At 49.8% G+C, this 24,623-nt stretch overlaps 7 protein-coding genes across 7 annotated transcripts; 4 read left to right on the forward strand and 3 right to left on the reverse strand.

Moving 5' to 3' along the window:
* Positions 1-1,950: 1,950 nt before the first annotated feature.
* FMAN_04604 (uncharacterized protein) lies at positions 1,951-4,438 on the forward strand (the record flags this gene model as incomplete). Its single annotated transcript, XM_041828668.1, has 2 exons — positions 1,951-2,420; positions 2,479-4,438. The coding sequence occupies 2 exons, from the start codon at positions 1,951-1,953 to the stop codon at positions 4,436-4,438; spliced, it is 2,430 nt and encodes an 809-aa protein (XP_041679508.1).
* A 376-nt stretch (positions 4,439-4,814) lies between these two features.
* Positions 4,815-6,311, reverse strand: FMAN_04603 (uncharacterized protein; the record flags this gene model as incomplete). The annotated part of the gene is made up of 3 exons (XM_041828669.1): positions 4,815-5,162; positions 5,211-6,136; positions 6,215-6,311. The coding sequence occupies 3 exons, from the start codon at positions 6,309-6,311 to the stop codon at positions 4,815-4,817; spliced, it is 1,371 nt and encodes a 456-aa protein (XP_041679509.1).
* A 2,113-nt stretch (positions 6,312-8,424) lies between these two features.
* On the forward strand, positions 8,425-9,834 carry FMAN_04602 (putative YDJ1-mitochondrial and ER import protein; the record flags this gene model as incomplete). The annotated part of the gene is made up of 4 exons (XM_041828670.1): positions 8,425-8,460; positions 8,516-8,585; positions 8,641-9,465; positions 9,515-9,834. 4 exons carry the CDS (start codon positions 8,425-8,427, stop codon positions 9,832-9,834), a joined length of 1,251 nt encoding a protein of 416 aa, XP_041679510.1.
* An 857-nt stretch (positions 9,835-10,691) lies between these two features.
* Positions 10,692-12,440, reverse strand: FMAN_04601 (uncharacterized protein; the record flags this gene model as incomplete). The annotated part of the gene is made up of 3 exons (XM_041828671.1): positions 10,692-11,103; positions 11,153-11,842; positions 11,899-12,440. 3 exons carry the CDS (start codon positions 12,438-12,440, stop codon positions 10,692-10,694), a joined length of 1,644 nt encoding a protein of 547 aa, XP_041679511.1.
* Positions 12,441-12,828: 388 nt separating this feature from the next.
* Positions 12,829-14,033, forward strand: FMAN_04600 (putative RPP0-acidic ribosomal protein L10.e; the record flags this gene model as incomplete). Its single annotated transcript, XM_041828672.1, has 3 exons — positions 12,829-13,002; positions 13,059-13,819; positions 13,883-14,033. The coding sequence occupies 3 exons, from the start codon at positions 12,829-12,831 to the stop codon at positions 14,031-14,033; spliced, it is 1,086 nt and encodes a 361-aa protein (XP_041679512.1).
* A 673-nt stretch (positions 14,034-14,706) lies between these two features.
* On the reverse strand, positions 14,707-18,038 carry FMAN_04599 (related to MUTS protein homolog 1; the record flags this gene model as incomplete). The annotated part of the gene is made up of 2 exons (XM_041828673.1): positions 14,707-17,331; positions 17,400-18,038. The coding sequence occupies 2 exons, from the start codon at positions 18,036-18,038 to the stop codon at positions 14,707-14,709; spliced, it is 3,264 nt and encodes a 1,087-aa protein (XP_041679513.1).
* Positions 18,039-20,976: 2,938 nt separating this feature from the next.
* Positions 20,977-21,993, forward strand: FMAN_04598 (uncharacterized protein; the record flags this gene model as incomplete). Its single annotated transcript, XM_041828674.1, has 1 exon — positions 20,977-21,993. The coding sequence occupies one exon, from the start codon at positions 20,977-20,979 to the stop codon at positions 21,991-21,993; it is 1,017 nt and encodes a 338-aa protein (XP_041679514.1).
* Between the last annotated feature and the right edge of the window lie 2,630 nt (positions 21,994-24,623).

Raw genomic sequence — 24,623 nt, forward strand, 5'->3', positions numbered from 1 at the left:
GACTATCCTAAAGGGCACGACGTTTTTTACGATATGAGAGTTACATGGGCACAGTAATATTTAGGAATAAATATTTCGGGTTATTTTTTATTTTTCGTATTTATGTATTTTTTACTCAGAGGGATATTGAGTCACCTGTATGTTCAAATCTTTGTCGACAGAAAGTTAGAGCGTATCGTAACCATGGATCCATTGTAATCGAGAGACGAAAAAGTAACATAATAGCCCCATTTATATCATCCAACGACAGCCCTAGAGCTTCTCATAACACAAGGAAGGCGGCTACAGTAATGAATGGCTGATCTATCCGTAGGGGAGGAAAGAAAACACAGGACCTCGATCCTAAATGACAAAAAGACTTCGGGCAATATAGCCTAAGTTTATTTTGACACCCCACAGTCAGGTTCGCTGTTTTCTTGCCCCCAAGGGGCTGATGTCAAGACGATTGTACGATACGTTACAACGAATTCAAGCCTCCAAAGCCAGGGTAGCATGATGTGCACCGTGCAGTTGCATGCGGGAGCGAATGAGACCCCTAGAGCTGAAGGATGTAAATTGGAGAAGTGTATCATCAGCACATGGTTCGCCATTGGCGGTGAAGGATATGGCACACTTGATGCAGCGCGAATGCATGGCAGCGGGACGATGCCGTGGTGACAGACGCTTAGTTGCGTGTAAACAAATGGTCTTCATCATGACAACATGTCGAAATGGGCAAGGGAAGCGTTCTAGCTTAGTTAGTTGGAGGTCATCATGATGCGAAAGAGAAGATTTGCCAGCCCATGAGGAGTGTGTTCCTTTGCACTAAACTTAAACATGAGAGACGACAGAAGCCATGCGTTTTTCTTTCCGTTTGTATTCACTCATTGGTTGTTCTTAGTTTTGGTGCTGCAGTCATGATACATATTGTTCAGGCCGTTTCCTTTGTCTAGAGGCGGATACTGTAGCTGCATTGACACCCTAGGCCATCACATCACACTGCATCGCACCACCATTTTCAGACACTCGCAGGTCACTCAAATCCTTGCTGCGGTTCAGACTTCCCCGTGTTTCTTTACTTGTCTCCCTGTCCATCCCCTGTATAGTCCCTGTCCGAACCCCTCCGGGAGAGGGTTCAGAAGCGGTGACAACGAACCAAACAAAGCCTAAACCTGAGGGCAAGAGGAAGAGGGAATGATAGGATTGAGGGAGACTGGGAAAGTAAAAGAGGGCCGGCTGCCCTCATAATGAAGAGGATCTAACTCTTCCTTTCTCTGATCTAACCCAGTCCCTCTCATTTTGTTCCGTGAGCACTCACGGCGTTGGCACTCTTCATCTGTTTCTATCCTTTCTTTATCAATACCTTCACTCCACTTTGAGTTTGAGCACAGCCGACTTCTCCTGCATATCCAACAACTGTCGATTGTTTATTTACAGGCATACATCCCACCCATAGCTGCATGCTTCCTGGCTCCCGTCGTCTTCTGCCTCTATCCCTCTCTTTTCCCCCAGAGACAAGACTAATTACTCCCATCATCTCGTTGGATCCCCACCACCTCACCCTTTTCGAATTTCCGGTCTAGTTGGCCCGCTGCGACAACATCCATCCTGTCGCATTTCTCCCGGCGTTCAATTTCTCCGGTTCACTTCTCCTGGACAAGACCTTGCGTCTCTCAACCGCCTCAGAAACGTCGGTACCTCAGCTCATCAGCAACAGACTACCAGCCGATCAAGTACCCAGTACCCGTGCTCATTCCCACTAAAACGAAAGCCAAAGCTAAAAGCCGACGGTACCTGACGGGAACTAAAAATATTGTTAGCACAGCCAAGAAAAGCTCGTTGCTCCCCGAGAACAAAGGTTGCCCCCCTTTTTGCCAGATGCGGCGTGGGGTGTAAACAAATGAGACACGCCCGCAATCAGTACCCGACACCGAAATAAGGGCCCCCAGCTGGGCCTTGCCGCCTCCCAAGATGCCTTCTGCTACAACAACAACATCTACGGTTCCTCATAGACCAACGACTCCAAAACTCCGTCCCAGGAGCTCCTCACGCGCTATCCGAAGACCGAACAGTGCTGCGTCAACCCCTAACCTCAAGTCCGCATACGCTTCGCATTCGCGCGCCGCGCCGCCGCCTCTACCGCGCAAAGGTTCCCTGGCCCAGCTCACACAAGGGTCCCTCGCCAGCATCCCCGATGTTTCTGAGAGCTACGCCGTTGATACTGTCCTGAGCGACTCCTCACAAAACATGATGCCTCCTACGACGCCCGGTCGCTCACAGGCTGTGAACGTTGCACTTGGTGATATTGTTGATGTCCCTGGTGGAATGCATGGCGTTGTTCGTTTCGTTGGTCCTGTGCAAGGTAAGAAGGGAGTTTTTGCTGGTGTCGAGCTCGACCAAGACTTTGCTAGCCGAGGCAAAAATGATGGCGATGTGGACGGGTAAGAATAATGCAGTGTGTTGTTTCATGGGTTTTCAGACACTGACAGTAGCCAACAGCATATCATACTTCACAACAACGATCCCCGGCGCCGGTATCTTCTTACCAGCCGCCAAGGCCCTTCCTCGTCGCGATCCGATTCCGCCCTTCCCCATGACACCAGGCGCGATGGGTGGACTTCGGGCTGGCAACCAAAACTCACTCAACTACACCTCCCCAACACCTGGTCTTCCCAAGTTCAGTGCTTCTGTTGGACCCGGTGCCCGGGCTCCCAGTCCTCAGCAAAAGCTGGCACCCAGAACTTCCCTCCCCCGGCCCGACTCTCCTGTACGCCGGATGCAGATGACGCCTGGCCCAAGACCATCCATGACAACACCAGCCAAAACTCCCACCAGATATGGGAGCCCAACGCAGTCACGCTTCGCTCAGAGCGTCCGCGGTACATCAGGTGATCCGAGCAAGAGACCCCAGAGGATGGATCGGAAGCCAAGTCATGGGCCGCGAAGTGCTTCAGCCTTGGGATCGATATCAGGCCTTGATGATGATCCCGCACCTTTGGGAATCCAGCGAACCGGTACGAATGGAAGCTCCGGGTCAGTCTCGTCGTTCGCCATGAAGATTCGGCCTGCGTCGCGCATCAACGTTAATGATGAGGAACTCGATCGACTGCGGTCACAGATTGAAGATCGTGATCGGCAACTAAAGGAGCAATCCGCTACATTAGCCGACATGGAGAGTAGCCTAGTTGAACTGCAAGGTCTCATGGAGCAAGCAGACATGCCGACAGTGCAACGAAACAGCTGGGACAACAAGGACACCGCGCAGCTGCGCCAACTGCTGAGAGAAAAGAACGACAAGATAGCCATGCTCACAGCAGAGTTTGACGCTCATCGAGCTGACTTCCGGAGCACTATCGACACTCTGGAACTTGCCAGCACCGAAACGGAGCGCGTGTACGAGAAACGGATAGAGGAGCTGATGGCCGATGTTCGAGAACTCGAGTCACGTAATCTAGACGTCGATTCTGTCGCGACCCAACTAAAGCAACTGGAAGAACTGGTCCAAGAACTCGAGGAAGGTTTAGAGGATGCTCGTCGGGGTGAAGCAGAAGCTCGAGGGGAAGTTGAGTTCTTGCGAGGGGAGGTTGAGCGAACAAGGACGGAATTGCGTCGCGAGCGTGAAAAATCATCGTCAGCTCCTCCAGCAAATGGCGATCATACAGTATCTTCCAAAGAGCTTGAGCAAAAAGACGATGAGATTAGAGGCCTCAAAGCCATCATTCATTCCCTCAGCCGAGACTCTATTCCTGGGGAGCCCAAACCCCCTGCACCAAGGCCTGGCTCATTGATGGCCGAAGATGTTGTGGCGAATAAGATCGCGCGCGACAATCTCGAGCGACAAGTTGCTGAGCTCCAATCTCTCCTTGAAAAGAAAAACAGCCGCGAGGACGAACTCGAGAAGGAGCTTGAATCAATCCGTCAGAACGGTACAGCGGCCAACAGGTCTTCTTTCAGAGACTCCCGAGACACTGTCGTTATGGCCCAGGCAATGGAGAACCGACCAGTCGAGAACCTCAAGAGATCCAGTACCGCTACACATAAGCGGGTGAGCACCCTCGACACAATGCCAGAGAGTGACGACTACTCCAATGCCACAGAGACTAGCACCCTCTGGTGCGAGATCTGTGAGACTAACGGCCACGATATCCTAACTTGCACCAACATGTTCGGTCCTGATGGTGCCAAGACCAACGGCGAGTCTAAGGCCATCAAGAAGGCCAGCCGCGAGGAGCTTAAGCCGCATACCCCTACAGGCGATGATGCCCCTGCCCCTCTCACGCCATTCAGACTCAAGGATGCTGGGCCTGCCTCTCCCGCAGTTAAGATCATGCCGAACCCCATGGAGTCAGGCCCCGTTGCTGGCAAGGAAAGTGGCATCATGGACCCCGAGAAGTGGTGTGCTCTATGTGAGCGTGACGGCCATGACAGCGTGGATTGCCCCTTCGAGGATGCCTTTTGAGGGCCAAATTCAAATATCTGTTTTCTTAACGCATAGCATGTTGGAGAATCATTGGAACGAACATCAGCGTGGCTTTTCTTGAGGCCTCGCGAAGGACCATTAAATTATGCTTGGTGTAAGGGGCGTAATGAAAACCGCCTCATGCGTGTACCCCCTTTTCATGTTCTTATTTTCGAAGCTTGGGTCGGCAGTCAGGTTTTGAGTGCTTGGTCTTTGTCTGGTAAGGCACTCTTCGTGATACCATATTCTTACTTGTGTTTTATGTCATCAACCTGTCTTGTAGCACTTTTCCTGTAATACTATATGACATGGTGTATCAGACTGTTTTGTTTGGTCAATGTCCCTTGGTCATGTGAAGTCCGTAGTTGTGTATTATCTATCGCCTTGGCGTACGTTGAAACATGTCGCTGCCTATATTTATTTCCTGCGATATTTGTATTCTCTCCCCTCGAGCACTATGCCACCACCGAACACTCTTCCACAGCTCACCGTCCCACTCACCTGCTAAAGCACGATACTTCATTAAAAACCATATACTGGGCTCCCAACTACGTGAGTCCCACGGCACACCTGCACCCATGCCACGTGAGTTCATCCCAGCTCCCCAACATGTGAAACCGCCGGAAAGAATATCATGACACAAGGCCCCTTCATCAATGGCGTTAGGATCTTGGTCGAGAACGGCGATGAGATTCTCACGGAAGGTTTTAAACGGAATAACATCCTAGCTGCATTAGCACATGAGAGCATGAAGTCATCCATACTGACACACAATATAGGGATGATGTCCAAACGTTAACTGTTTCTCAATCGGCTGAAGGTCAGATGATACGTCCAGGAATTTTGACTTCACAAAGGACAATATGGATGGATGGTGACCTTCGTCCGGCGTGACAGAGAACACACTGCAACCATCATCGTGGAGTATCTCGTCTACACCCCCCATACCGAGAGCGTAGCAGTTTGCGAATATTGCACCGAATATCCCCGGTTCCGTTGTGTATTGCATTGGGAAAAGCGATGGCCTCGCATTTGCTGTCTTGAACAATGCTTTGGCAAATCGGATGGCTTGAAGTTGACCAGGAGTCTGACGTAGCATCTTTTGTGAAGAAGACGGAGATATTAGTTCCCGGGTATCTTGTTGTAGGTGCCGAAGAAGAGATCGTTTTTGTTCGATGCTAAGGCTCTCTACGCCATGTAGGACCTCTTTCAGAGAACTATCGTCATTGCTTGAGGCTTGAGAGCCTCTGTGGCTAGAGTCTGAACAATCCTCTAGGACTTCTTCTATGGCCCTGTAGCCTATGAAGTCTGCAAGGGGTTGGCCTGTAAACATTGGGGATTGTTGTATAAGCCCAGGCATGACAGTTTCCCATTGCTCATGAGATCCAAAGTTCGGAGGGTTGCCTTTGTCAAGTACTGGCAGAAATTCCGGTGCCAGTTGGTTAGGAATGACCGTTCGAATCGACTCCTGGGTAAAACCTCCACAAGCTTGCGGCACAGAATAAGTTCCAGTGCCATCAAATCTGTTGAGGTCTAGTGGTATGAGATGGTTAGTCAGAGGTACTGGAGGAGCGCTGGTGTCACTCGAACCACTGGGGCCCGGATCTTCATCTATATGACCATTACCGGTGATACTAGGAAGGTTGCTGGGGTCCAAAAGTTCATTTAGAAGGGCCAGTTTCTGCTTCCGCTTTTCGCCTATGGCACCAAGGTTGATGGTGTTAGTATGATCAAGTTCTGCCGATATGACATGCGACTTTCAGGAAAAGTACATACGATAGTTTCGGCTAGCAAGACGGTTCTGTTCACGGCGTGCCTCGCTATTGCGCTTGGCTGGCACCTTGCCCTTCTGGATCTTGTTGGTCTCACCCATAATATTCCATTGGATGGCAACGAGGTGAGATTAGGGTAAGCAGATGTGGAACTGACGCAGCAGATAAGAAGGATGATGATAACTGCGGTGCCAAGGAGGTCGAGTTTTTCTCTTTTGTTTTTAATCACTTTTGGGCTTATTGGGGGCACGTAGGGGTTTCCGTTTTTGCTGTTCAAAAGTATTGAAATGTCTTTGAGTCGCAACAACATTAGTTGATGCTTTAGTCCATAGGAAGGTGAAAACGGAGTTGAAGTTGTGAGTAACGTAGCAGCCCCACCTCTAGACTTCCTTAAACGTAGTGGTTTATTGACCAATCACACCAATCCCTTTACTGATTCTATCCAATCGTATTTATACCCTATCCCCCAAAGAGTTCCATGAGGCTCTGTAAGGTACCCTAGGGAAGGCAAAGCAAACTTGAAGGTTTACCTAAGGCATTATAAATCATAAGACTTCAGGTAATTTTAGGGTAGGAATAGGGAGGTTCCTATTATTTGTGATATCTTACCTCCTGATCAGAGAGGTTTCCTGCTTTCTGAAGAGTCCTCCCAGATCTTTCATAAAACCAGATCAGAAAAGTCTGGTACTTGGGTCATGACTGACGTTGCTTGAACGACGAAACTGGAGACTTGTGGAATCCCATGGGTTGTTTCATCGTCCGAGAAAAGCCTGGCCATTACCTCACATGTCAATGTTCTGTGTAATCGCATTATTCAATTCTGCATGGTCAGGGAGGTAGGACGCAGAGTTTGTTTATTGTACAACAAACGATATGTACTTCGGGTACCCCGGTTGATCAAGAGACGGTGGTGGAAGTTTCCAGGCTCTGGAAAACCATTCATAGACACATGTCTTCGAATGATGTATGTAGGGAATATAACGGTATCAAACCATAAACTGTCATGCGCCCTCCGAGTCAGGTATTCTAGCTTCCGCGGTGACAGGGGATGTCGGGCAGGCTTTTTTTTGAGGAGGCGAAGAGTGAGCGAATCAGTGCAACACGCTGCATGCCCGAACAGGAACATCGGGGTCGGGTTGTGGGGTCCTAAATCGGACCCTGCGGCTGGAGAGAAAAAAATCGAAGAACTTTTGGCCACTGCAGGAAGGGCCCTAGGGGCCTTTTGGAGGGGTTCTGGGGATGCCTTGCAGGGAGGTCTGTTAGTGAGGTACCTACGCAGCCTGGACAGCATTGTGTGACACCTGTTGAGACACGGGGGGCGTGTCTTGCAGGTAGATTGTTTGTTCCGTGTTACGGGTGTAAGCAGGTAGTTACCAGTATCGGATGCTGCAATGTGGCCCTGGGACGGGCTTTGGAGTATGTAGAAGCCCCTGGAAAGTCCGAATACACTCCAGAAGAGAGTCTAGAAAGTGAAAATGTAAATTTGTTTGGTCTTCAACCGGGTTTCCCCCCTTTTTGCCGCGTCACAACCTTCAGCCGAGACCTGACTCCTACTGTATCGCCCGCCCGCCAGTGTGGTTGTGGTCACTACTACGACGCACTAAGACGCAGGTCATGCATTATCAGCACCGCCACAGAATCTACATTCTTCCACACAATTCCATGAGGCGCGACTGTGCTGCAGCCTCCCTTCTTCCATCTCAAAACCCGTCCGCTCAATCCAAATTCAAGTCTCAGCGCCTAATCTCGACTCGTTCTGAACTTGACATTTGACTCTGACGTTTTTGTTTGAGACACTTCTCTCTCTTCTTCTCAGTGGGATAAACTCCCCTCTGTTTCGACATTTGCGAATTGCACCGCTCTTATCGATCGCCTTGTCTCCCCTCCACTTATTACATATTCGAATCGAATTTTAGAGACCAAAGCCCGTTCAAACTCGCCGCAGCGCAGCCCCGCCGTCGGGAGACTCGAGATACATACACCCTTTGGCGAACAAGGTACGCATATAAAACCGCTGTCTTCTCCCTGTGTCAGATGCTTGGTGTATGATGTTGTCATAGTTCATCTTCTTTTCCTATCACATTGTTGTTGCGCGTGTGAAAATCTGCGTCTTTGTTTGCTTTGCCTGAGCCTTACTAACATTTAACAATAGTCCTCGCTCCCCTGTTATCTCGGACCTTAGGATAACAAAACACAACTCGAACAACCGACACAATGGTCAAGGAAACCAAGTATTACGATACCTTGGGTGTATGTTCTATCGATCCCCGAACAAACCTCGAACAACTGCTAAACCAGATCACAGGTTGCCCCTACTGCTACTGAGCAGGAACTGAAGAAGGCTTACAAGGTCGGAGCCCTCAAGTACCACCCTGGTATGTATTCCAAGACCCCCTCTCTAGTCAGTTCAACATGTCTAATGCAACACAGACAAGAACGCACACAACCCCGATGCCGAAGAGAAGTTCAAGGAAATCTCTCATGCCTACGAAATTCTCTCCGACTCTCAGAAGCGACAGATCTACGACCAGTATGGTGAGGCCGGCCTCGAGGGAGGTGCCGGCGGTGGTGGAATGGCCGCCGAGGACCTTTTTGCTCAGTTCTTTGGTGGTGGTGGTTTCGGTGGCATGGGCGGCATGTTTGGCGGCGGTGGTATGAACCGCGGCCCCCCCAAGGCCCGTACTATCCACCACACCCACAAGGTTACCTTGGAAGATATCTACCGAGGTAAGATCTCGAAGCTTGCTCTCCAACGGTCGATTATCTGCCCCAAGTGTGAGGGTCTCGGTGGCAAGGAGGGTGCTGTCAAGCGATGCACTGGCTGTGACGGCCATGGCATGAAGACAATGATGCGCCAAATGGGCCCCATGATCCAGCGCTTCCAGACTGTCTGCCCTGACTGTAACGGAGAGGGTGAGATCATCAAGGAGAAGGATCGTTGCAAGCAGTGCAATGGAAAGAAGACCACCGTCGACCGCAAGGTCCTCCACGTTCACGTCGACAAGGGCGTTCGCAGCGGCACCAAGGTTGAGTTCCGAGGTGAGGGTGATCAAGCGCCTGGTGTCCAGGCTGGCGACGTCGTTTTCGAGATTGAGCAGAAGCCCCATGCCCGCTTCACTCGCCGGGATGACGACCTTCTATACAACTGCGACATTGAGCTTGTCACAGCTCTGGCTGGTGGCACAGTCTACATCGAGCACCTCGACGACCGATGGCTTGCCATTGATATTCTTCCTGGCGAGGCTATTTCTCAAGGTATGTTTTCACTAAAATGCGCTCAACAACCGCAAGCTAACTGTTTAAGACGCCGTCAAGATGGTTCGCGGCCAAGGTATGCCCTCTCCCAGGCATCACGACTTCGGCAACATGTACATCAAGTTCAACGTGAAGTTCCCCGAGAAGAACTGGACCGAAGATCCCGAAGTTTTCGAGACCCTCCGCAAGGTTCTCCCACCCGCCACGCAGAACGCACCTCCCGGTGACGCTATGTCCGAACCCGCCAGTCTCGAGGATTTGGATAACACAACCCAGAACAGAGTATTTGGCAACTCTGACGGTATGATGGACGAAGACGACGAGGATGGCCATCCCGGCGGTGAGCGTGTGCAGTGCGCCTCGCAGTAAGCTAGTCGAAAGAGAGCGGCGCAACAAACACACACGGCGAGTGCCATAACTGCATCAGTTGCATGCGCGAGTAGAGCATTTCGCACATCCACAGTCTTGGTCAGAGACAGTGCAGCTGAGGGTGGACGTCCGTCCTTGTCGACGACGTCGCTTAATCGTTCAATGATACCAAAATTAGTAAAGGATATGGTCTACTAGGAATTGTGAGCGAGTGTGGTACTGGGGATAAGGTGCAGTTGAGTGGGCACCTGAGTTAACTTCGAACGATCGTGTTTGAGGGGTCAGTGAAGGGAGGGGCTTTCGATCAGGCTTGGCTGGCGTTTTGAGGACATAGACGATTCAAATGAATTTGGTAGTAGCAGACGTAGACCATGAACATGATGATTTGTTTGTTATTCTAATAATGGTTGGCAAAAATCTATCAGCAAAGCACAAGTGATAGTAGTAGTGGACCCAGGAACCATCAAAGCTTCAAAGGGGTACCTGGTCCACATCATCGCAAGATACTATATCCAAGTTGCTAAGTGCCAAGCACATTGCCTCATTCATAATGTACTGGCTACCTTAGGGAGGAACGAAAACTTGAGACCTTGATCCTAAATGATAAAAAGACTTAAGTAACTTTATATAAATTTAGGATATCTTTATTAAGTTTAGGATATCTTATACTGGGTTTATTTTGGGACCCTATATAAAGGTCTGGTATTTTCTTGCCCCCCAAGGACTGGATACTCACCTAGGTACCGAGTCTAGGCGTATTTGCCTCGGTGACAAACTCTTCTTCGTAGGGTTATGGAAATGGCCCTTGTCCATGTGGTACTGCAGAATTATTCTTTTCTGTTACTTTCGGTACATCCTTATTGCTTTTCAGCAGGCCCAGCCTCTTCCATCATTTGGTCTTCAGGCACCTGCTCCTCACCCCTTTCTTCTTCTCGTTCCGTGGCTTGTTTTCTTAGAGGCTCAGTGTTGTACAAAAGACTCCTCACGATTTTCTCATTGACATCAAGTTCAGCGTCTTCAATATCATCATCATCCACCAAAGTTATTGTGTTTGTGGCGAGCTTCTCATCAGTCATGGTAAGTGAGTAGACAGCTAGGCTTCTTGCTTGCGTAGGATCACTGGGGTCCAGAGCAGCGACGATCTTGGGTGCTTCATTGCCGTTGCCGGGCTTGATAGAGAGGCTGAGGGGTTTGCCAGGAAGCTGGATAATAGCTGGGTGATTAAGGGCGTGATTTTTGGTGAGTTGCCATGAAAAGATGGCCGAAATACTAATCAATGTGAGTAGAGATACAGGGCATCGAGGGATAATACACTTACTCCTGACATATGGCGAGAACATAAACAAGATCCGAGCCACCGTGTGGATATACCAGGCTGTAAAGCCCAGACACAGCTACTTTTGTGATCTCGGGCAATATCTTTTGAGCTAAAGATAAGATGCTGATTGTGGAGAGGAGCTTGTTCAATTTCCAATCCCAGACGAACAAGTCCTCATCACCACCACCCGACACCAAAACATCACCACGCGAGGCTGGAATGACCATGGAGCTGATGAACTCTGTGTGACCGAAGCAGAAACCCTCGATGACGTATGACTGGGGAACGTATCTTGAAACACGAATATGTTCATCACGGTCGGCAGTAAGAATGTATCGCCGACCCTCACTCTCACCCATCACGAGTGCAGTAAGCATAGAAACATGGCCAAGCAATAGAGTGATCTCAAATTCTGGACCTTCGGCTTTGGAACTGCTGTCGTTTTTAGTTCGTGTAGAAAGCTCCATCTGTCTTTGCTGCTCTTGAAGAGCTCGTAGGTTACGCTTCGAGTGAACGGTTGTAGTATTGGCAGATGGTTTATAAGCCGGTTTGGCGGAGGCAGGGGTTGAAGCAGTCTGGAGAGTAGGATCGTAGAGGAGAGGCAGAGAGTAAACGTCTCCAAATTTATCAGCGACAATAATCTGAGAGTCTGGTCCGATAACGACATCACTGGGGCGTTTGGGAAGAGTTCTGGCCTAGCATTAGTATACGGGCTGAGGAGTTGGTTTTTTCCTATACGAGCTTACCGCTTGCTGATTTGGTTGAGGGAGCCCTTTCCATCATTCTCAAAGACCCAGATGGATTTGTCATGTCCAGTGATAGCCAAGATATGGGAGCCATCAAGAGTACTTGTCAGATGCGTAATGACTGGGCGATCAGGTACGCGTGAGATGTTGTGATCCTTTGCTCGTTGCTGGTTTTGTCTGTTCTTGCTCTTCTTTCCACCCTTCTTTTTGCCCTCACTCTTCGTTTCCTCCGAGATTTGAGTACCCTCTTGGACCTTTGGCTTGGCTGGAGTTGTCTCATCTTTTGGCTCTTCAGTTCTTTGTCTCTTGGCTGGGGGTCCACTCCCATCTTCTTCCTCGGCGATATGAGCCTTGGTCACGGGGTTCTCAGTTAAGATATCACCTGAAATAGCCTTAACTGCCACATCTACTCTGTCAACATCTGGATGTTTCCACGTCGAGAAGTGAGATCCATCCTCAAGGCCAAAAGAATGAATCTTGCCTCCTCGAGCAGCAAAGAGAACATTTCCACTGACGTGGACAACGTTGAAGGGAAATTTCATGACGCCTGAGCCCCTGTGAGTTGATTAAAGATTGATTATCAAATTGATGAGATTTGATGCTGGAGCAATTGCTCGGCGACAGCTCAAATCAGACTCTTCTAAGTTCCACTTTCATGAGGTGGATGTGATAAAAAAGATACATCGAGAATGTACCTAGGTGTATGCTTACCTGAGGTGTACTACCTAGTTCCCCACCTAAGCCACCTTTGCACCCAGAGTAGACTAGCGCCTCCATGCCCTAAGCGAATTGGCTGTGAGCACACATTACATTTTCCGAAACTGTCAAAAGAGTTTTCTTGTCTTCATCAACATCCTCATCAACCTCCAATTTCCATTTTACGATACCCCTTGCCCTTAAATACTCCTGCCTTCAGAAAAATAAGAAGATATGGGGGGCAAGTCTGAGAACAAGGCCAACTATTTCGACAAGCTCAAGGGCTTGCTCGAGGCCTACACGTCCATCTTCATCGTTGAGGTTGACAATGTCAGCTCCCAGCAGATGCACGAGATCCGACAGGCTCTCCGAAGCAAGGGTGTTGTCCTCATGGGCAAGAACACCATGGTGCGTCCCTTGAGTCGAGGAAGAAGACACCATCGGGTTGCTAACAGTATTTTCAGGTTCGCCGAGCCTTGAAGACCTTCATCCCCGACTCCCCCGAGTACGAGCGTCTCCTCCCCCACGTCAAGGGCAACGTTGGTTTCGTCTTCACCAACGACGACCTTAAGGAGGTCCGTGACATCATCCTCGCTAACAAGGTCGCCGCTCCTGCTCGTGCCGGTGCTCTCGCCCCTGCCGATGTCTGGGTTCCTGCTGGAAACACTGGTATGGAGCCTGGAAAGACGTCTTTCTTCCAGGCCCTCGGTGTCCCCACCAAGATTGCCCGTGGTACCATTGAAATCACCACTGATCTCAAGCTCGTTGAGGCCGGCTCCAAGGTCGGTCCCTCCGAGGCCACGCTTCTCAACATGCTTAACATCTCTCCTTTCACCTACGGCATGGGTATCTCTCAGGTTTACGACCAGGGACAGTCTTTCCCCCCCAGCGTTCTCGACGTCGGTGAGGAGCAGCTCCTCAAGACTCTGTCTCAGGCTATTGCCACCATTGCCACTATCTCTCTGGCTCTTAACTTCCCTACCCTGCCCTCAGTTCTCCACTCCGTTGTCAACAGCTACAAGAAGGTTCTTGCTGTTGCCATCTCCACCGAGATCACATGGCCTGAGATTGAGGAACTCAAGGACCGCATTGCCAACCCCGATGCTTATGCTTCCGCCGCCCCTGCCGCTGCCGCTTCTGGTGGCGCTGCCGCCCCTGCTGAGGCTGAGAAGAAGGATGAGTCCGAGGAGGAAGATGAGGACGAGGAGGGCTTCGGCGGTCTTTTGTATGTGAACCCCTTTCAATACCTTGTGGATACGACTAACAAATCTGCAGCGACTAAATCTAGTCACATCCACTTGATGTACGACTGCCTTCCAGGACTTTGGTTGGGTTTACGACTTATGTATCTTAAAAAAGGGGCACATAGATCGTCTGCTGGACAATTGAATCTGTCGCGACGGTTACGAATCAAGTTTTGGGACTCAACATGCGAGTGAAAGCTTTTACCAAACCCACTAATGCAGCTCTGCCGATGGAGTGCGATATTCAAAAAGGTTAGTCAGACAAACATACAACTTTCTTTTTTCCCTTTACATTTCCGGATGATTATATAAATTGTTCAAGAGCTTTTTAACCCTGAATCTCCTGATGACACACACATCACCACCCTATGACGGACACCTAGTACAATTATGTTACTTTGACAAGATGTTCTTTGAGAGTATCAAAGCTAATGGTCAAATCATACAGATCTCCAAGCCCTCGAATGTTCTCAAGCTTCCATAATGTGATGTCCATGCATGTTTCCTAAGCGAATCTGATAGTCCAGCTAAACTGTAGGATATGGGAAGACTGGTGATACCTAACCATATGTACTAGGAAAAAACTTGAACTTCTAGTCAATCTTCTATAATCCTAATATTATATTATAATTGGAAGTTTAGAACGTTTGTTACATTTTCCAGGTACAGATTAGAGTTTGGAAATAGACCACTGTCGATCAATCTTATCTACCCATGGCATTCTCACGCTTGTAGTTTGTCTTGCCATTATCTCATGAGCTTGCAAGAAGACACTAAGAAGCTTTAAATCTTTGTTATTGGCCCTACCTGCCGCCCCTCACTGTTAGAGGCGCGACTGTATTTGCCGTCAATACCTACCAAAAGTCATCTATATGAAGCTGTCTTGCTTCAAGGCCCGTTTCGCTACCTCAATAGCTCGATCCGGTAGCCCAGCGAGCCTTGCTACCTTCAGTGCATGACTTTGTCGGTTGATACCTCTCTGAAGTTTGTGGTTGTAGAAGAAACCTCCCTCACGATCTTCGACTACATTGGTGCAATATGTCTGAACAACACCTACATCAGCTGAACACAACCCCTCTTCATGAGCCAAGTCGGCTACGGAGTGGAAATGTGTCGCAAAAAGAGTGCGGCATTGGTTCACGGTCGCGAGGTGATGCAGGCATGCAAAGGCGACAGCTGTGCCGTCCTCTGGCGTAGTTCCTCGACCGATCTCATCCATTATGACGAAAGACCGCGGTGTTGCCTGCTTGAGGATCGCTGCTGTTTCCAGCATCTCAACCATGAATGTGCTTTGATCGCGGTAGAGGTTGTCAGCTGAGCCCACTCGGCTAAAGATAGCATCCACAATCCCCAATTCTGCGTATGATGCAGGCACGTAGCAACCGATCTGGGCCAAGATCGTGATGAGAGCATTCTGGCGTAGAAACGTACTTTTGCCGGCCATGTTGGGACCTGTGATCAGCCAGACCCGGCCGTCAGTTGGCGATCCAACCAGACAGTCGTTCCTCACAAAACTTCGACCCTGCTCGTACAGGCCTCCCTCAACAGTGGGATGTCTGCCGCCTATGATGGTGTGACTAGTCGTATTGTTCAGAACGGGCCGGACGAGGTTCTGCTCGCGAGCCAACTTAGCGAAGGAGGTCGTGATGTCAAGTTCATCGAGGACGGCGGCATTACGGCGCAGCTTGACGAGATTTTTTACGACAAGTTCTCGAAGGGAGTAGAACACGGCTTGTTCTTCAGCACGAATCTGGGCGCGAACTTGGTCCATACGCTGCCCGAGAAGTGTCCATTCAGAGATGTGGAAAGATCGTGTAGAACGGCTCGAGGACAGAGCTTGTACATCAGTGAGATTTCGAGCGTCTTTGCCCTTGGTATGGGCAATGTGGCCAAGGCCGGGTGTCCACTTGAGGGATAGACTTGGAGCATTGAATCTTTGGCGGAGTGTCTCGTTGAGAGCCGCTTTTTCTTCTGTCAAAGTCGCGAGATCAGTGTGAAGCTTTGCCAAGTTTGGGCTCGCAGCAGGTCTCATGACCCAGGCTCCATTCTCTTCGGCGTAATAATCCCGAATACTGACGGGCCGTTTTCGCTTGCCCTTGGGAAGAGATGCCGCATCATCTTGTGAACCTTCGTTGCTAACGACAATTTCAGCAAGGGCTAACATCTGGCTGGCCTCGGAGTCTTGGACATCATGCTGTAACACAATACCTTCTTCATCAATTGCATCTCTGATGCGCTGGGAAAGTCTCAGGGGGTGCGTGAGACTGATTCGAGATATCAATGAAGTTAGGCAGTGGTGCTCTAACTTGCGAGATGCAAAGTTGGCCTTTTTCAAGAGATTCACGACATCCCTGGTCGCATCGATAGTACTGGCCAAATCGAGGAGGTCATCAGCATCGCCACGGCCAAGTGTGAATTTCTGAACAAGTCGCTGAGAGTCGTAGCTCCTACGCAACAAGAGGATTAGGGAGTCACTCAGGTTTATATCGTCGATGAAGCGGGCGACGAGGTCCTGTCTACTAGTGATGAGCTCAAGAGACGTGGACGGTGCACTCAGCCACTCGTTGAGAAGTCGAGCACCGCTTTTAGTAACAGTGCGACGAATGGCATGCAGCAAACTACCCCGGAACACACCATCACGAATGGTTTGCTTGATCTCCAGAGCACGCATGCTATTTTTATCGACAGCCATGACCTGCATGTCTTTGTTCCTTAGCGGAGGTTGCAACTTCATACTCATGCCTTGCAGCCGATCCTTGACGTAACTAAGAAGGAAGCCGGCAGCGTGTACCTCAGCTGGTGAGAAGGCGGATGCTTCATGTTTAGCTAGGGCACACTCCAGCATGGGCGTCCAGTTTTCGGGATGAAACAGCGAAGAATCATGCGGGCGGGGTGCGTATGAGATGATGTGACGATCCTCAGCGAGGAGGTCAGATAGGCCATTGTCAGGGCAAGACTGCAGTGCCTGGTCTAGGAGAAGCTCGCGCGGGCAAAGTCGGGACAAGATCGTCGGCAAAGATGCAAGATTGGCTTCTTGGGTGCAGAAGTAACCGGTTGAGAGATCAAGCCATGCTAGGCCGAGTGACACGGCGTCTTGGAGCCCCTGAGACTGTCCAGCACCTCGACCAACGCCAATGCCAACAACTGATGGTGATGGGTGGGCTGATTCGGGTCCATGGCCCGCTAGTCCTCCTTCCGAGCCTGCCACTCGGCCGATAACGGTCTTTACATCAGTGACGGTATTTGTGGCTTTGATGCCTGGCTCAATATGAATCGCCATCACGTAGTTGTTGGCATATGGATCCATAAAATTCTCATCTATCAGAGTCCCGGGAGTGATGATACGAGCAACTCGACGGTCATGCATCAACCCACCTGATCTGACCTTTGCCGTGGGAGAGTTTGGATACTCCTCAGCGATCGCGACATGGCGGCCGAGATCTTGAACGAGAATTTTGAGGAAGCGATCGAGCTGGAAGAAGGGGAAACCTGCCTATAAGACGGATGATGGTGGTGAGATATTGAACCGGAAGATGAAAAGGAGGGCATTAATAAACATACCATGGGGACAAGACCAGCATTCGTCTTTTTGTTAGCTACCTTGATGTTTAACAGGGGCCCGTACTCCTCAGCGTGCTCAAAGTAGAGCTCATAGAAACCGCCCACTCGCGTCAGCAACACACAGTTATCAAACTTGAGCATGTTCTGACGGGCTTGAAGTAGCACGGTGGGATACGCGGGAGGATCTTGGGGTAGTGGCGGCAGCGGGAGCGGCGAAGTCTCTGTCGACTCATCGTGGGGAGATGAAACTGACGATGACGTTGGTAGAGGAGATGCTGCCTTTGGTTGAATAAGCCCCTGAGGCAAATCGGAGAGCTTTATGGTGGTGGTGGTCTTTTTACCCCTGGCTTGGAGAGGACGGTGGGGAGATGGTGGATGCCGGAATGAGCGGATAGAGAAGCCATGGTATAGTGAGTGCTCAACATGACAGTGCCCATGAAGCATAGCAGAAGCTTTAGGTGGAGGAGCTACTACCGTTGCCGCAGCGTCAGAAACAACAAATGTGGCTGCCTTGAGCACAGAGCTAGAAACTGAGGCTGAAGCTGAAGCAGAGCCAGGCACAGAGATAGACCTGGAAGTTGAAGCCGATGGTGATGCCAAGGGCCGCAGATGGCGGATGCCGAACACCGGGAGCACCATACGGCTGGAACATGGAGACGGGATGGGCTGTTACAGTGGCGATGATGTTTATGCAACGATGGATATGTATCCGTTTGAAGTATGTATCCAGCAAGCAAGGGCAGGTCAATTTCTGATTTGAGAACAGCTCAAGAGGGGTCCTTTGTCAATCAACACTCTAGCCACCTACTTACCTACCTAGGTATGATTGATTAATTTGGGCTTGAGGCTGTCGACTGCAGAAGCAAGATCCGACGTGCAAAATGGTGGCATTGAACAAGGAATGGTATGGTGATTAACGGATGGATCATGCAGGGCTCATATGATGACGAGGAAAAGAGGAAGCAGTCCCATACCACCCCGCTGGTGCGAGATGCTCGAAACTACCTTGGGTACAAGGTATAAGGTAAGGCAAGGTGTGATATGTAGGTAGTATGGGGCATAAAAAAGTGGCTCCGAGTATCGTAAATCAGTTTTATCACAGAGCCAACGCGATTCGTTACTCACAAGAATAGCACACAGCCAGTGAGTTACAGCTTGCGCTGGGTAGACAGCAGCTTCAAGTCTTCTATAGGTAGGCAGTTCCTGGTCATTACCATGTGGGGAACAGCGGATATGAGCGTTATGGAATATATCGGTGAAGAACAAAAAGGAAAAGATGATAATTAGTAGGTAAATCAAAACCAATCGCACCGAGCCCAGGAGTAGGAGCCAATGTAACAGCTTCATCTGAGAGACCAAATCTGCATCGACGAGCATAGAAACACCACAGCGGGCTGCCATAACTACCTACCTACCTACCAATCATCTTGTTTATTAGGACACAGTTTTCAACAATTTGTTTTACTAGGGTCGGCAACTACAAAATCTCCTCATCTTCAAGTAATGAATGAGGAAAGGGACATTCGGTAATAGTAGGACCCCTTGGCTTGTAATTCCGATCCTGATGGATGATCCAGGGACTCTATGACAAGGTACTCCAGAGATTTTACGGAGATGGACAGCGCCAGAGCCCACAAGCGAACAGCACATGTAGCCATGAAACGGAAGGAATCTGACCATGGAGGCGTTGACCAACGAGAGGGACCCGGGTCTTCGCGAACAACGTGTGAGTAAACAGTCGAGAGTCATCGCCCTCGAACGACGGTAGCTAAGGCATGGCGATTCGCGGGTTTTCCGAGATCTACAGGGCCTGGTTCCCTCTGAAGCAATCGATCATGCCTGGAAACAGGCCTGCCGGTGTGGATGCAGGAAATAGAGTTCCCATCTGGAGTTTGATGTGGGAAGTGGAAGGACATGTGGTGCCATAAATCAATGCTACATCAAGAGATTTCGTGACCCCATTCCTGGGTGATATCTCGAGACCTACTGTACACTAGAACTTCCATCGAAACCTAAGAGCTGAATCCTCGGCAGGCAGAAATTATACAGTGCGGAGCGGTTTCGGGCACGAGGTAGGTGACAGACCAGTGGGACTTATGACTTGGGACTTATCAACTACTCCATGGGTCGTAAAATCGTGGTCCCATGTTAGCGTCATCATCATCCCTCAACACCAGATGGCCCTGCAAATCTGCCCAAGCTGCCGGAGCTGGACCTCAACCCCTCCAACCCAAGCCCTGACTCACGATGTATGTGTCTCAATCTAACCAATGCGCACACGGTATGCTGCTGGGCGGTAAAGCGACTGTCCTCCTCTTTTGGACAAGGGAAGGGGGAAAGTAGATGACGGAATCTCTCCAACGTAGCAGTCGGCAAGCTCGCATGCCTATGGGGATCCATCCATCTCCGAATGAACTGCTGTACTGAACAGGCAAGGCAAGAATCTCAGCGAACCAAGGAACGAAGTCCGAAAACCAGCCTTGTCACAACAGGACAGCATCACTTCCGGTTTAAGCAATCATGTCAGATGGGGGTCTGTGAGATATGGCATGGAATTGGGCAGGAAAGAAACGACGAGAGATGAAAACAACACCATCGCTGCGAGAGACACCACAGCATACCTAGCTCTGAACAGCACATAGTAACAACATGCTACATCTCCAAGACAACACATGAGAGGCCCAGAGTCAGCATCAGATTGAGCGGCCGTCTCCATGAGAGCCAGGGAACCCCCTTGATAACCTCCAAGCGGTCATCTCGGTCATGGCATTAAACTGTGCCGTACCAGGCTCAACCGTGAGCCATGCAGAAGAAACAGACACTGGAATTCAGACACAGCTCCCTGGATAGATGCACTGTATTTCTCATGCCATCCATTGAAAGACAGTTCCAGGTTTGATATGACCAGAATCAACACAGATGGAGCTGCCACCCAACCATTTACAGCGACAGCATCGACTTCTGGGGGCGATAGATGTGCTGCTGGAAATTCAACGGCATAAGCATATCTTCCCGCGGGGTCGGCGTGGGCCGATTCTCGAGAGAGCCTCAGCCCATTTTGGGTCCGCTGCCACACGACGTCGCCGCACCCCCCTGCACGAAGGCGCCAAACCCTCGACCACATCTGTCGATTCTGACCTAGCTATATATCCCCTTTGTGCGCGTTCGCTGGCCAAACACAACGCCCTACGCTTACGCATCGTTATTGTGCCCATTCACTTATATACAGAGATAGAACTCAGCCATCGACCCTGTGTCTTGCTCAACTGATCTGATACAATTCCCCACATTACCACTTACACGCCCTTGATCCTCGACATCAACGGCCACCCTGACAGCAACCGCACGATAAAACTCTTCAAATAACGCGATATAAACATTCAAATCAGCTCGAAAGATAAAAGAGGAACATAACCCCTGTATAGTCGAATATCCCACTCCGCAGCGCCATTTAATCCCAGCACACAGTCCCTTACCTGGAACAGTGCGCCTGGACAACCTGGATCACCATTCAGCATACATACATATATATACTCTTCAAACCTCACTCAGCGAAGAACGCCTTATGGCGGCTATGATGTCGTCTGTCAACCCCTTTACACCGGTGACCCCCCCGCCGGAGAGCCACTCCTTTCCTAAACTTCCTGCCCAGAGGCCTTTACAGAACAACCTGAAACGAAAGGCCTCGATGCAAGAACCCTTCAGCGGTCTGACAGGCCTCAATACTCCCACGATGATGGCTCCTCCCCCCCCTCCGACTTCACAGCCTAGAATGTCCTCATCGCCAAACCGCAGTTCTGGGCCTAGCTCCAGCAGCACTCCACAGTCCAGCGAGTCAGCAACCCCCGAACTTCCCAGTATCGCCGGTGCCAATCTCGACCCAAAGTACCTTGCTATGGTTTCTCGTATCGCTGCCTATTATCAGCAGAGGTGTCAGGCTGTTGCCAACTACCAACAGCAACGATGCCAGGCTTGGGCCAACATGCACAGACAAAAGTGTCAAGATATGATGCAGGCGTCTATGTTGGTTGTGGCATGGTACGTGAGAGATCGCATCCAGCGCAGGCGAAGAAGGGAGAAGCGCCATTTCAGATCCGGCTTGAGGCGAAGGACAGACCAGAATAAAATCGCACGGACTGAGGTCGTTCGTCGCTGGGTTAAGCAGATCCCCGAGGGACCCGAGTCACCCAATGAGCCTCTAAACGTTCAGCTTGCCGACCGTGAAGAGGCCGAGTTCTCCATGGATCGTGAGACACGGCCGGACAAGGACACCAAGCTATTCGAGATGGCCGACAACCTTATTAAGAGCCAGTACAAGAAGATTGAAGTTCCTATAATGGGTGTACTCAACTTTGACGAAAGCGACAACGACAGCGAGAGTGACCTGGAAGAGCCAGAGCCAGAGCAGTACGACGAGATGGACGAAGCCGAGGACTTGGCTGAAGACGACGAATACTACGAAGTGGAAGATGATGAGCTGTACGACGATGAGGACGAAATCGAATACACAGGAGACGGTGCTTCAGAGGTTGTCCACCATGGCACAGGTACTGGCTCAGGCAGCCGAAACAATAACCTGAGTGAAACCTCATAAGAATTATTCCCCCAACTCAACATCTCAACAATCAGCCCTCTTCCGAAGGGCGGGGCGAGGAACCTCTCTAATGACGACAAGGAAGCATCTACATCCCGGCGACATAACACGAACCCAACAATTATGGGCACATTTGTATATTGGTTTCTTTTTCAGGGAAAGGCGCAACAACACGGCGGGTGATGGTCCACAACGAACTTTACACACTGGAGTCAAGAGCATCTCCATTTTTATATCTGTTTCTCATGACATACATACATCGATGATACCTTATTCTAGCATGGCATATTTGGGTTGATTGTTGGTTTTTACTAGAACTTCAATGTAGGTCTACCTGGTAGTGGACCCGGTAGGCAGTTGTACGCGAGCTGAGCGTATATATGCAATCGACATAAATGAAGATATTTCCATCTGGACACCTGTTTCTCAAATCTGTGGCTGCGGAGACAAAACATAGTTCGGGAGTGTTACTAATTTGGAAAGAAACCGAGCACTGACACCTCGTAGAACCGTGAGAGTGGTCGAACTGCCGTATTCTACTAGTAGCACTGCATTTCAATGGTCAGCGATGAGACAAGAGGGGAAATACCAAAAAGAGCGGGAAATGACATGGTAAAAATCGATCATCGTAGCATTAAATCGCTTGGGCTGGCAGACTGGGTTGGGCAGTGCGTGCTGTACGGGGCACTCGGCAGTAAAACAGCTCATGAAGGGCGAGGAATCGTTCGATATTCCCTCGCTTTAGGGTGGCATATTCTGCAGGCTGGCCTGGGCGTCAAGGTACTGAGTGAACCGGTGAGGGAGGGATGAGGTGACAGTGTCAGACAGCCAGCCAACTACAGTAGGTAAGGTAGTTAGGCACCTTACCTAACACCTCGTATGTTTGGTCTCGTTTTCTGAGACTGAGTGAGTGAGTGAGAAGTGAGGAACGAGATTCGTTTGTACGCAGCCTGGCAGCCCAAGGTATAAATCTCCAGCCTTTGTCAGGTTGGGTAGAGTCTTAAATTCTACCATAATCTCTCACAATATTCATCACGGCTATCTAGGTAGCTTCTTCTATAACCCTTATACCATCTTAGAGAAATGCTATACTATACCAAGCTCTGATTTTTGGAGAGGGATAAAGGTATTGCGGATCTAGTACAGGTCATTTGCTAGATCCGACTCAGGCCGCGAAATCACTTCACCCACAATTGGCTTACTGGTTGTGATGGATATTGCGAGAGATTACGGTAACTTTGATGAAACTTTCACGGACCACCATCTGCTACCTTGTATATTCTCACTTTCTTACGTATCCAACGAACTGCCTTAGCACTACCTACCTAGGTACTCACCGAAGCTGGGCATTCCTGGCTTAATGCTCTCGCTTTTTCTTTGCCTTGATATGGGTGAGATCTGCTGCGCTTTGGTGACTTGATGCTTCCGTTCATAGGTATCTAGTAGGTACCTAATTAGGTCAAGGTAGGTACCTACCTTACGTAGGTAGGTAGGTAATATTTGGAACATCTGACTGAAAGAGAAGGTTGCTTCGTGCCCGTGAATGTGACTTGCTGTGATAATGACCTGTTGTACTTCGAATCCAACCTAGATCGTGGCTGCCGAAGGTCAAATCACAGATGGAAAAAGGCATCCTAGGTAGTTACCTAAGAAAGTGCAAATAAATCTTGTGTTCCATTGCCCAAGGCTTATTGCAACTCTGATCTATCAACCCGTGACGCTCTTCGCATTCTCCCTAACTTAGTTCTTATCCTCAACACTAAATCGTTCTCCTATTATTACTCTTCGCCAACCCACGGCAACTGTTCTGTCCAAAGCTCCTTGGATGTGCCGACTTCTATAATACTGCGACTGGTTCTATCCGAGTATCATTTATTGATCAAGAATCGTATACCAACGTGATGAGGTACGTGATTTATGCTGCATCAAGTTGAAGCCTCGGATCCATCTCCCCGCACCAACAGATCCCCAAATTCCGATCAGTGAATCACCTGGACCATTCCCAAACTCTGCTTGGCTTAGAGTGTTGTTCGTTCCGAGGCTAGTGTGTCCTCTGCCCCGGTTGCTGTGCCGCAAGCGCTTCAACCCCTGTCAAGGTACTCGACGGGTATGGATGGCCACCTTATAGTGGGCATTCCCCGCTTCCATTTCAGCTTGGCGTTCTTGGATATCGAAAAAAAATACATCAACATTCTTCTGCCGATCGATAGGCGGCGGTATGCAGAGGCCTTTTTGTCAATACATCGCTCGGCAGCTGTCTTCGCCTCCGTGAAGCTCAATGAAGCTCACTTGACCTAACACAGAGCTTAACACAAAGCTTCCCACGTTTCACTGACATACGTTCAACACTCCTCTCTGAACATACGCGGATTAATTATCTTACTTTATACAATACCAATTTAACTCTCCTCTCCCTTCGTGCTGTGCCCCAACTCGAGATTCTGCTCCTCCTTTCAGTCTTCATTCTTCGTTGCTTGACGATACCGCTAAAGTGCCAAGCAACCGCTCACAATTACTTTACAGTATCGACAACACATTCGACCGCCTTCTCTCGACCTCGGCAGCCTGTCGTCGTCATTCCCCTTCACCGGAAGACCAGCCGCTACACTCATCTTCCGGAAAGCTTCGGC

This window comes from Fusarium mangiferae (genome assembly GCF_900044065.1).
Source record: "Fusarium mangiferae strain MRC7560 genome assembly, contig: FMAN_scaffold003, whole genome shotgun sequence".
In the NCBI taxonomy this organism is placed as follows: domain Eukaryota; kingdom Fungi; phylum Ascomycota; class Sordariomycetes; order Hypocreales; family Nectriaceae; genus Fusarium; species Fusarium mangiferae.